At 31.7% G+C, this 12,770-nt stretch overlaps 1 protein-coding gene across 2 annotated transcripts; it reads left to right on the forward strand.

Moving 5' to 3' along the window:
- Positions 1 to 399: 399 nt before the first annotated feature.
- Positions 400 to 9,871, forward strand: LOC8261821. Of its 2 annotated transcripts, XM_048378035.1 has the most exons (5): positions 400 to 620; positions 1,603 to 2,687; positions 3,106 to 3,417; positions 4,124 to 4,215; positions 8,711 to 9,871. In XM_048378035.1, exons 2-5 carry the CDS (start codon positions 1,722 to 1,724, stop codon positions 9,564 to 9,566), a joined length of 2,226 nt encoding a protein of 741 aa, XP_048233992.1. In that variant the 5' UTR covers positions 400 to 620; positions 1,603 to 1,721; the 3' UTR covers positions 9,567 to 9,871. The 2 variants fall into 2 exon arrangements, with proteins under 2 accessions (XP_048233992.1, XP_048233991.1); XM_048378034.1 differs by lacking the exon at positions 400 to 620 and having other exon boundaries at positions 645 to 2,687.
- Positions 9,872 to 12,770: the final 2,899 nt, after the last annotated feature.

A 12,770-nucleotide genomic window follows, 5' to 3' on the forward strand; every position in this document is an offset into this window, starting at 1 on the left:
ATCTAAAGTTTGAGATAATTCCTTTTTGAATAAGAGGGGTTAATAGGGTCCACTTTCAATATCTACCACATGCATGATATGGTGATTGTGAAGCATATGAGGGCCTTATAGTCAAGAAAATAAATAAACAAAGAAGACTAAGAATTTATTTTCTTAAAAATAAAAATCAGAATGATTACAAATAATGAGAAACAAAATATATACTAAAATAAATGAGAAAAAAAGAAGACATCGCAACTGCTTGTCTATTATCTTGGGGATGTGACACCTTTTCAGGTAGCCGACACCCTCCATTACCTTGTTCCTAACACTTCCCATTACTATGCACATGCACCCATTTGCTTACTTATATATAATTATCATTATACATATAAAATACAATTTACCCATTAATTTATGTATCTTTTTAAGTTTTTAAATTTGTTTGTTTGTTTCTTTGTTATTAAAGAAATTCTCTGTCAAGATTCTTCTTCAGTTCTTGCAAGAAAGAACCCTTTTTTTTCTTTTCTTGTTTCACTCCATTGTAATTTGTATAACCTGAACAAGACTCATTCTTTACAAAGCAGTAACCTTTTTTCGTTCAGTGAATTGAGCTGTGCAAGTGCAATCCAATCCTAAAGGTGGGTCAAGTTCACTTTTCTTGTACTCATTGAAATTGTTGCATGTGTGATCTATAGGTCTGTGTCAGTGACTGACACACCTCTTCTCTCTCTCTTCCTTCTATTGTTATGGATTGTGTAATATCAATCATGCATTAGGCCTGGCATCAATTATTCCTTTCAGTTCTTTTTTTTTTCCAATTTTTTATTTTTTAAATTTATCCCATGTTTAACAAGCATTTCTTAGAGTTGTTTATCTGTGGTTTCTTTATCTTCTTCTGATATTTGAAAAAAGGTTGCCTTTTTACCCATTTGGATTTTCTTTCTCTTTATTGTCTCTATAATTCCTCTAAAAACAAATAATTTTCCTGAAAAATTTGTTGGCTTTCCCATTTTGGGTTTTACACAGAAATTGCTCTTGATTTGTTTTGAATAGCTTTTTGTCCATAAAATGCCAAATGCTATTATCAGTTACAGACTTACAGTCATTCTTTCTTTCTAATCTGGTCTGTTGAGTTCTTAAGTACATTTCACTTGTTTTGTGTCCAAGCTGTACGCAATCATTACTTCCATATCATTGAAAACCTTCTTAGGAAAAATGTTTGCTTTCTGGGTTGTGTTATATGACTGATTAGTTTATTTTCTTGATTAAAAATCTCATCTTTGGTTGGTGCCTAATTTGCTTATTTGTATATATAATTTATTTTGTGTGGATTGTTGAGTTGGGTTGTATGATTAATGCATTTTCATAGGCTGAATTGCATGTTAGTTGTTCTGTTTTTTTGTCACTTTTTGATTAATTTTATAATCAAGCATTATTAGTTCCATAAGCATAAACATCTTCAAATCTGAATCTTGAGCATTCTTTTCTCTCTCTTTTGATTCTGATGAGATTATCTTAACCCTTTTTGGGTAAAAAAATATCAGCTGGGTCTAAAGTGTAATCCTTTATTTCCTTCTGTGTTACCCGTCCCAAATCTTTGATTCTCTGATTTCAATCTAGGTATTGAAAAGAACCCTTGCTTTCGTATTTTTGGCCTCAAGTTCTCTTTTTTTATATACAAAGGACAACTTCTACATCTGGGTATATTGAACTGATGCAAAGTGAAGGTTTCAGAAGAAATGGCAAATCTTGTCCCTGGAGTGCTTCTCAAACTTTTGCAACATATGAATACAGATGTCAAAGTTGCTGGTGAATACAGGTCGTCTTTATTGCAAGTAGTGAGCATTGTACCTGCATTAGCAGGAGGTGAGCTATTTCCTAACCAAGGGTTTTATCTGAAGGTATCAGATTCATCTCATGCCACTTATGTATCTTTACCTGATGAGCATGATGATTTAATTCTTAGCGATAAGATTCAATTGGGTCAATTTATTCATGTGGAAAGGCTAGAATCAGCGTCACCAGTCCCTATTCTTCGAGGTGTTAGGCCAGTTCCTGGGAGGCACCCTTGTGTAGGGAGCCCGGAAGATATAGTAGCAACTCACTCTCTTGGGTTCCTCAATAATAATCATGATTCGAGTTCAAGTTCAAAACATTTAGAGAAAATAAGAACACCCGTAAAAGGGATTTCAGGCAGTAATAATGTAGGAGAGAAGGAGAAACCAGTTGGAACTAGATTGAATGGTAATGCTACTAAGGAGGATTTATCAGATAAGAGAACCTCTTCTCTGATTAGGTCAAAGTCTCAATTGTCAAAACATGCACTTAATTTGGACTTGAAGAAGGAAAGTTTGGCAAAAGTGAAATCATCAGGTTCAAGGTCAATTCCTTCCTCTCCAACAAGTTGTTATTCGCTGCCTACTTCATTTGAGAAATTTTCTAATGGGGTAAAGCAACAGGCAAAGATTAAAGGGTCGGACAAGGGATCAACTAAGACAGGAGTAGTGGAAAAGGCGAGTTCTGTTCGCACAGCAAGTCCAACTGCAAAGAGGGTACCAGTCATCAAGAATATTGTTCATGGGTTTGAGCTGGGGGCCAAAGCTTTGAGGAAGAGTTGGGAAGGTAATATGGAGGTGAAGAGTAGGGATAATTCAAAATTGAGGGCTACCAAACATGATCTAAAGGCTGAAGTTCGAAGTAGTTCTGTAAGTTTACCATCTATTCATATTGATATTAATTAGATCATTATTTGGTTGAGATTCGCAAAAAAATAAAAAGAACTAGTTTGTTTAGTTGTTTAACATTGCCTTAATTTTGGAGTATGGATGGGTTGAATCTTATTTTCATTTGTTGTCAGTCATTGGTTCTCAGTGTTTTTAGTTTTCATTAATGGACGGAACTATAATGAGGAAATTTTTTAAAGATGATTGTTATGTGGTTTGAGTGATGAAATTGGTTAGTTGATAATTGCATCTGTTATACTCTCTTGATGCTGTGATGAATCCCAATAAGTTTTGAATATCTTTTGCTCTTGCTGTTTTACCCACTTCAATCTGCTTTTGCATGCACTCTTCTTAAAGTTGAACTACTAGGCTGTGCATCTAATCTAAATGTATTTGGCAGGCTCCTAGAAAAAGCACGTCAAGTGAGAGGTTGCCGTCTAAAGAGGACAATAAGACCCAATTATCTGCTAAGTCATCTAAAGAGGAGAATAGAAATCCGATTTCAACCAAAAAGGTTACTGCAAATGGAATTTCAGATGATCAAGAAAAGTTGAATAAGCCAAAGACATCTATTGGAAAGAAGTTATCGGGAGACAATGCTAGTAATGGCCTCCTAGGAAACTTGGTCAAGGTTCCAATAAATGGTAGGAAACTCACTGAGGGAAGTGTCTCGTGGAATTCGCTCCCCTCTTCTCTTGCTAAGCTCGGAAAGGTAAAACCTCTATGGTGCTGTTTATATGAGTACCTGGTCTCTTTTTTTTCCTTGGGGCGGTGGGGACCAGTTCCAGGAATTTATTAGGCTTTTGATTTTTGTGTTTTCTTGTAGGCATCTCCCACTTGTCTGGCATTCAGTTTCTGTGCACCTTAATTAGATCTTTTGTATTTGCAATCTGCCAGTTCTATTCTTTATGATTAAAAGATGCATAGAAATTGTACAGAATTTTCAATTACATTTTTGATGAAATTGGCTATATATACTGTAAGTTGCTTGCCCCTTGGGGTAACTACTCTTTGTGACTTATGCCTCATGCTTCTTTTAGCTGCTTACTCATTTTCTTTGGAATTGGTTCAAAAAGAAAAAAGGTTTCTTCGGAACATCAACTATAAATCAGTATCTCAAATTAATACTCTAAAATATCCTTTCCCAACTCATTTTTTCTACATTAGCAGTTTGCTTTTAGGCGATTAATTATTTTTCCTCATAAGTTGACTAGAAAAAGATGTTTCCACTTGACTGCATGTATTTCTGATGCATTAATAATTTTTGACTTGGGAGAGCCAACACTTCTAATACCATTAACTCTCTTTTTTCTTTTCACTTAATCTTATGGTTTTCTGTTCTTCCAGGAGATATGTTAAAGTTCCGTGTTTCTTCTTTCCATTTTCTCCGATTTGTTTACATTTTTTTATGATTTCAGGAAGTTCTGAAGCATAGAGATGCTGCACAGACAGCAGCAGTTGAGGCTATCCAAGAGGCTTCTGCTTCGGAGAGCTTACTTCGATGTCTAAGGTAAGTTACCCGAGCAATATATAAGTACTGGCAAGGAAATTTGAAGCACGTTTTTCCTCCTTTCTGAAATAGGATAGTTCTGATTTACAATGTAAATCCTAGTTGAGATTCAGTGATTTATTTAATCTTTAGCAATTCCTGGATCATATTAGGGAGCGGAGAGAGCTAATTCATGAGCCTTTTTCTTGAATATGGAACTTATAGGACGTTGTTAGTGGAGTCAGTGCAAATAGTTGATGAGTAAAGAATCTAATCTCAGTGGTTATATCAGGTTGATATTGTTATCCTCACAGTGTTTATAATATAGTTGTTAAGTGCCAAAAAGAAGATTTTCAGGAAGTAACTGTATCATGGTTTGTTGTGATACTTCTGTTGATTCTGCATTATAATGAAATTCCATTTTAGATTGGAGCACGTCTGTTCTCTAGATCATAAGAAGAAGAAATAAAAACTTCAACCCTACTTTTTGGTAGTCGAAAGGAGAAGAATCTGTAACTTCTTCCAAGGTATAGTAAATGGAAAGCGTTTTTCAATAGACACGTTTTGATCATCAACGCCTACTTGTAAAATCAACTTGATCAGCAGCCCTTTTGCTTCCTAATTTTCATCATATCAGTTGCAAGGCTTTAGTGAGTTATATGCAAGGCACCAACACTTCTTTGCAAAATCACTATGATTTGAGATTGTCATATTAGATTCCTTTTCTGTGTTGAATTCTCACATCAAGAGAATCCTATCATATGAGGGATTGCTAATAGTCTAGTGTCTGCTGTACTATGTAACATGGATTAATTTGTAAGTATGAAGGATCAAGTTGCGTAGTTTGGGAAGGACTAATTTTGAAGTTCTGTTAGAATATATGTCTTTCGACATACTGCCTCTTTTTTCTCAAAAAGAAATAAAAAAAGAAGAAAAGATACTGCCTCTGTGCTTTTCTAAATGCTATGTAGCAATTCTTTTATCAATTTACTACATAGAATCACAATTGGTAGAAAGTGAAAGAAAATGGAGGTTGCACTATTTTTAAAAATTTACAAGCTAAAAAATATTACTAGGGCTATTTTGCTTTAACTGAATATGTGGACACCAATTATGAATCAAAATATTTGTTTCTCCTCATTTTTAAGGGTCTTCTTTGCATGAGACATAACCCTTACTTTAGCAAGACACAAAATGCCGTAAAGCATGATGCTAGACTTTCAGGGAACATTTTTGTTAGTTTTACAAATGGATTCTTTTACCTGCTTGCAGTATAGGATGAGTCAGGGTGCTTCATATATTTGACTGTTAACTTTACCGTGCTTCTTAGATCACAAAAATAAAATATCAAGTACATTGGATACATAATATAAATGGTCCAGATAGAATGCATAATAGTTGCGTGATGGGTTCTTTTCTTGTTTGTTCATTTTTTTTATGATGTCCAAGATCTGGGAAGTGCCAATGCCAAGTCTTTTTTCTTTTTGTTTTTACGTATATGTTGTTTGTGCAGCTGTTTTATATCATTTATGAAATGCTTTGTTTTCATTTCAGCTAATGCCTTGTGATTCTTCTCTCTTCTCCTCACTCTTCCACCTCCAATGGACAGTGTTAATTTCTAGGTGCTTTCATGCTTCCTGTTTGCACTAGAATTATAGCATATGGATACTTTAATTAATATGTTAAAGAAATGAGGGTTATAACATACTTTAAACATCTAGTCTACTAGTACTCCCCATGAAAATGTCTTGTTACCTTTTGTTTGTGAATCAATATATGGATGATGTCCATGATTCATAAGATTGTAGGCTAGTCTATGTTGACCTGTTCTACATATTTACAATCTATAGCGTTCCTTGTACATTGCTTATAACTTCTGCGGAAGTTTATACTAGAAGGTGCTTGTGACTTAAATGGAAAAATTCTTACCCCCTCCCAATCATCTCTCTCTCTTCCTTCCAACAGAATGGAGGAAAGGGGATATGGCACAGGGGGCCATTGGGAGTCGTGCATTTTGGTCAGTCCTCAAGTTAAGAGATGCTTCTACTGCCAGGCTTAGCTTGTGACTACTCTGAATTTTTATCATCAGTATATTGGCTACATTTGTAGCCTGTTTGCCCTTACATTTAGAACTAAGATGCGACTGTGAAGTAGACTGTAATCCTTTATACCTAAAGGCAACCTCCTATTATTTGCGCTGCATGGATTTATAACTACCTTTTTCTTGGATATTATCTTCTTCTAATTAACTTGAAGTAAGATATCATTCATGATTTTGTTCTTAATAGTACTAATAATACTTTTATTAAGGACTAGAACAAAGCATGAATAAACTATGCTCCAGTTTTTTTGCATGTATCCTTTAAAGGTAATGTGTGCTGTGCATTTACTGGTTGATATATGTGTGTATATTTATATTCTGATTACATGGATTATAATGATGCCTTTTCAGCATTTAATACTTATCTTTATGTTTAGAAAAGGCGTGCATTTAGGAAATCTTTATACTGTAGTTACTCTTCAATTTTATCAATTAGGAACATGTAGCTAGCAATATCCTCTGTTAGACTTCCATAAGCATTGTTAATTAGGTGGTGTGGGTGTCACGATGGAGCCTGAGTATTCATTTCCTGATGATCATAAGCTGACTTGACATGACAAGACAAAGAAGCTTACATCTGACCCATCTGCTTGTCAAATTGGTCTATGCCAACTTAGCTTCCTTCTTAATATTGCAAAGAGAGAATAAAGAGTATATTTATCATACTATGCCAACTTATAATCATCACCTGTGGATCCTTTCGTTCTGTAAAACATGTCACACTAGATGAAGCACACGACCAAATTAATAATATCAGAAAAGGAAAATTGGTTACCATCAAGGGGGAGTTTTTGGTTTGATCTGAAGGAATAAGTGCTTTTTGGAAACTGAAGCAATCAATTTTATTTTCTTAACATATTAAAGCAAGGTACCATATTATTAAAAAATAATCTCAAAAGTCAATTCTACTCAATTAAGCCTTAATCCAAGTCTGGTTGGGTTTAGCCATATGGATCATTGGGAACATTCTTAGGAAGATTTTATTCTTTTTACTCGTTATAAATTTGTAGATAAGAAAAATATGAATATAGGGCCCTGCTGTTCATGTCAGTGGTAATGTAATTCATTTAAATAGAAAACAAATCTGTTAACAGTGTTAACAGTGGTGGCCAGTTCGGGTTAAACTATGAAATATGGAAATAATTGTCCCTCTAGAGTCTACTGCTATTGTTGGATGCTTAAATGGATTGAGAGCTTCATAAGATATATGAATCTATGGTTTTTAAAGAAAAAAGGCAGCGTGATCTTAGGATATGAGGAGATGGACAATGGCATCCCACTTTAAGAATATCTAGGACATCAGAGACACCATCATAGCCATATCTATGTGTCACAATGAGTCTATAATAGTTAACATGCATGTTTGTCTGCAGTTTAGTGTTTGTTACTTCATTTACATTGAACATTTACCTAGGTTAGACCTAATGAAGGAAATTGTGCTTGAATTACTACATTGCTGAATAGGAAGGTGAAGTTTGGTTTATGGAGAGCCCTTAGTGATCCTAAAAAATATTGTTATTCCATTCCAAAGAGGGAATTCATTGATGTAACTCCTGTCTTTAAGAAATTGGGGAAAGTTAAGGGTCGAATTTTGCGGTACTAAGTTCAGTTTTTTTGTTAGTGTACAGCCACAACTGACATGGAAGAAAATGAAGCAAGCCTATTTTAATTTCTAGAGCATCACCACTAAGGGATTTCTAATTGAACTTGAATGTGTGGTCCAGTATAAAGACCATGTCTGTTTTCAAATTTAGTTGAAAAGAATGGGGACTCTTAGGATTTGACCTGTTAATCATTTGGTCAAACAGGTTTCGATGCACAGTAAAGATTTTTTACTGGTGTAGGCTCAGGAATACATTCTATGTCTGACATCTACTGGAAGACATGATCTTATTCTTTCTTAATATTATGACAAATGCAACATCATATTGTGGAAAAATTAGAATACAATGATGAAATGCAGAATACTATGATAAATGCAATATGAAATTATGCAAAAATTAGAATTCAATAAATAAAATGCAGAATACTATGACAAATGCAACATCATATTGTGGAAAAAATTAGAATTCAATAGTGAAATGCAGCCTCGAGGTATCAGAGTTATTTAAAATAAAAGTTATGTTTGTTTATGTAAAAAAAAAAAGTTATGTTTGTTGTGGCTAATTAGAAGCAATGACATTGTTGGAGATAATATCTCTTCTCATCCTCCACATTTAATTGATGATGGAAAAAATAGCATGAAGTTTGAGTTTTTTTGTTTGTCTGCATTTGAGAATTAAGTAATTCTGAAGTTCATATTTTATATAACAATTTCATATTCTCATATACAATGAATACTTCATCAATCTGTACATATCTGCAATCCAGTCAAAATATTATGTCTGATTTTCTTCCCCTCCTTTTTTCTTGTAGTATATACTCTGAGCTAACTTCCTCTGCTAAAGAAGAAAATCCACAACCAGCTGTGGAGCAGTTCCTGACCCTCCATACAAGCTTGAACAATGCTCGCACAGTTGCTGACTCTCTCTCTAAAATTGTTACTGTTGGCTCATCCCCAGATTCTGATATCAACCCATCAGAAGAAGTGCTAAAGGTCACATCAGATAGGCGTAAACATGCAGGCTCTTGGGTCCAAGCTGCACTAGCCACCAATCTGTCATCCTTTTCTATATTTACCAAAGAAATAACTTCAGTTTCCACTCAAGGCCAAAAGACTTCCAATAGCAATCAACCCATTTTAGTCCTTGAAAATTCTTCAAAGAATGCCTCAACAAAAACTCCAGCAAAAACCCGTCCTTCGGTTGGCTCCAAGCTTGTAGCTACAGGAGCTTTCCGCAAAGCAGGGGATATTTCTGCCATTAATCAGAAAATACAGCCTCAACCTCCACCTGAGTGGAATAGAGGAAGCGGCCTTGATGAGGCTGTGGACTTGGCTGAAATGTTACGGATGGAATCCCAAGATTGGTTCCTGGGATTTGTGGAGAGGTTCCTTGATGCTGATGTGGATTCCTCAACTTTGTCAGATAATGGTCAAATAGCAGGCATGTTGACCCAGCTGAAAAGTGTGAATGACTGGTTAGATGAGATTGGATCAAGTAAAGATGAAGAAGGAGAGACACCCAATGTTCCATCAGAAACAGTTGACAGACTAAGGAAGAAGATTTATGAGTATCTTCTTACACATGTTGAATCCGCCGCTGCTGCATTAGGAGGCGGATCACAATCATCGCCAAGGATCCGAAGTATAGAGCTGAAAACAAAAAGGTGACTACTCAGATTAGTTTGCAGCTTGGTCATGTGAAATACAGCATTGGTGATGCATATATAATAGCAACAGTTCCATTATAGTTTGTGTCCTTGACCACCAAGTGGGCTAAGGACTTACTTGAGGTGTTCTAATTTATGTACATAAATCCTACATGGGTTTGAGGTATAGATGGGTTTTTCCTATTTAATTATCAAAAGAAATCATTTAAATGTGAAGGGCAAGGAAATTTTTTTGTTAAGGTATTCTCATTGGCATTTGTTTTCTGAAATCATACAAATGAAAACAGTGTTTTCTGTTTTTCCCCAGTTGTGAAAGAGTAGTGAAATTTCCATTCAGAAGACCAACTGTTGTTTTTGATTGTTATCATTATATTTTGCATGTGATCTTTGAGTTTGGCCCAGGACAAGAAATAGCAAACTTGCCTTTTGTTGTGTAATTAATAAGACACTAGGAATGGTTATTGATGAAGTGAAAACCAAACTAAGAATGTAAAATGTTAATTAGGCACTTGTCTTTCTATGTGGGCATTTGCTTCTTTATAAGAGGGCCAACACTCGGATCATTCCATCATATTATTCCTTTTTTTTTTTTAATGAAATTTTCTTTTTCTTTGAGTTTATTGGTAACTCTGATTTTTATGCTTTATTTGATCAACTTTAAATTATTCTGAAAATATGAGAAATGTTCATATTTTAAATTATTTAAACTATTATATATATATATATATATATATATATATATATATATGTTTTGGCTCATGTAGAAATTGAATTATAATGAAGAATATGAGAAACATGATCAAGAACTCGAGGAATACACTCGCTTAACTATATCAACTATAGGATTAATAAAAGGGAAAATTACATATATACAAGATTTAGGCTATGAGATTTGTTTTTAATCCTCATGTTTATTTATACGGTGATGAAGCTCAAAGAACTTTGCTTCTACGGTTTCCAAATTTTCACGTTCTTTCCTACAAAAAATAGTTCTTTCCTTCCAAATTATTATTCTTACAAAATAAGAAACAAAAACATTAAATCTGCCATAAAATAAAAACTTCATTGTTATTGCAAAATAAAAATAAAAATAATAAATTAAAGAAAAAAACAGATTCATTTAAAACAATTAATCTTTAGTTTTTTTAATTTAATTTCAAATAATATCGAAGCTGAAATTTATCTCATAATTCAATAATAATGCGTGAGTTTTTGAAGTTTAGACAGTAGATTAAAAAAAAACTTAGCATAATATATCACAAATTCGAAGTGAACACAAAAGAACTATAATTACAGTTTATTATATTTGGTATATGCTTTATATTTCTACCAAAAAAAAGCATAAAAAGCTATTATAAATATAAAATATCAAAGATTCATGCCATATTTTATTTAATTTTAAAAAATTTATAAATCGGTGTATGTTTTCAAGATTTTATAACATTATAAGATATATCAACAGTATCTTTCTAATATTTTTTTTGTATTGTTTAGTTAATCCAATTATTAACCTTATGTAAAATAAATTTAATTAAAAAATAAATATATAGTAAAAAGTATATTTTAAATGTTCTATTAGTATTTTTAATAAAAAATATTGATCCAAAATACTTTTTTTTAAATAAAAAATATTAGTATATACCATAAATATACTACAACAAAAAATATCTTAATCTATATATTGCAAGTATCTTTTAGTATTTTTATATGTAATTAAAAAAAATAAAAAATAAAAAAAGAAGCATATTCCTAATAAAAGCATAAAGTATATCAAGGATGACCTTTTTGCTTCAAAATATGTATTAACAAATGATTCTCACATATTAAATTATAATATAAAAATATTTGAAAGATGCAATAAAAATATATTTTAAATATAGTTATAGTATCTTTTTATACAATTGAGTAATGATTTATATATTACAACTTTAATTAAAACATTCATATATATACAACTAAAAGTATATTAACAGTATTTTATTAGTATATGTTGTTGATTTTTTAATTTTTTTAAAATCATATATATATTGTTATATTATGTGATATTTTTTAAATATGTTGTTACAAAAAATTTAAAAATATATTTACTTTAAAGTAACATAGTATTAATAAAAAAAAAAGATATATTGAAAGTATCATTTGAGTATATTAAGAGTATCTTATAATAGATATGACTATAATAAAACAGAAATGGTGAAATTTCTTATTCATTGTACATATATGATCATATTAATGAAAAAGCTAAAAATTTATTTCTTTTTCTTATTTTTTTATTTTATTAACTTAACTTAATTTGGTATAATAATAAAGAAAACTCTTTGGCTTAATTGACTAATTTTTAATTTAATTAATTCCATTTATTTATTTTTTAATTTTTATCATCACTTAATTTAAGATTATTGTTAGATTTGTGACTAGACAAAGTAGGACTAGAAGTATTTTAACTTTTTAGTATATAAAGAGAATATTTTTATTATCTTTAAATATATATTGTAATTGTGGCTTAAATCAAACAGGCACATATTTAATTGTTAGGAACATATGTCTTTCCTTCCCACTAAAGCTTCAATATTTGATGACTCTCTGTTTAGCAAAACTAATAAATGTTTACATTTTATCAAACACCTGCATTATCTTCTTTATTAATAAAAAAAAGTCTCAACTAAATACAAAATTCAGACAAATTCTTAAAATTAATGGTAATGATTATATATTAATCTTTAATATATTACCTATACCAACTCTTCAAAGGATGAATTTTTTGCTCTATTTTCTTGCTCAAAAAAAAAAAAAAAAAAAAGTGGAAGGTGGAAGTCTGGAACAAATATTCATTATGGTGAAAAAAATTATAGAAAATGAGTGAATAAAAATTGTAACTAAGAGAAAATCAAATAAGTACAAAAACTTTTTTTTGTAAATACAATTGTTTCAAAATGGATACTCCTTTAAATCTCACAAGACTCATTAATAAAAGACCTACTTTTATTGTTTGTCATTTTATAATCATAGAGCCAAATTTTGAAAAAGAATTGTTCAAAAAAAACTAAAATCCTAAAATCATAGAAGTATATAAGAAAAAAATAGAATCTCAAGACAAAAAATAGTAGAAAAGAAAAATAAAGTTAAAAACCCTAAAATATAAATAAATATAGTATAAATATAAACTACTAAAATTAACTGTATAAATATAAAAGAAACAAAAAAA

Source organism: Ricinus communis, chromosome 8 (assembly GCF_019578655.1).
Source record: "Ricinus communis isolate WT05 ecotype wild-type chromosome 8, ASM1957865v1, whole genome shotgun sequence".
Classification (NCBI taxonomy): Eukaryota; Viridiplantae; Streptophyta; class Magnoliopsida; order Malpighiales; family Euphorbiaceae; genus Ricinus; species Ricinus communis.

Excerpts from the sequence above, each read along its gene's own strand:
- LOC8261821 (XM_048378035.1), top strand. The coding sequence starts at position 1,722 with ATGGCAAATCTTGTCCCTGGAGTGCTTCTCAAACTTTTGCAACATATG. Across the intron at positions 2,688-3,105 it reads CTGAAGTTCGAAGTAGTTCT|GCTCCTAGAAAAAGCACGTC; the intron begins GTAAGTTTACCA and ends TGTATTTGGCAG. Across the intron at positions 4,216-8,710 it reads AGCTTACTTCGATGTCTAAG|TATATACTCTGAGCTAACTT; the intron begins GTAAGTTACCCG and ends TTTTTCTTGTAG.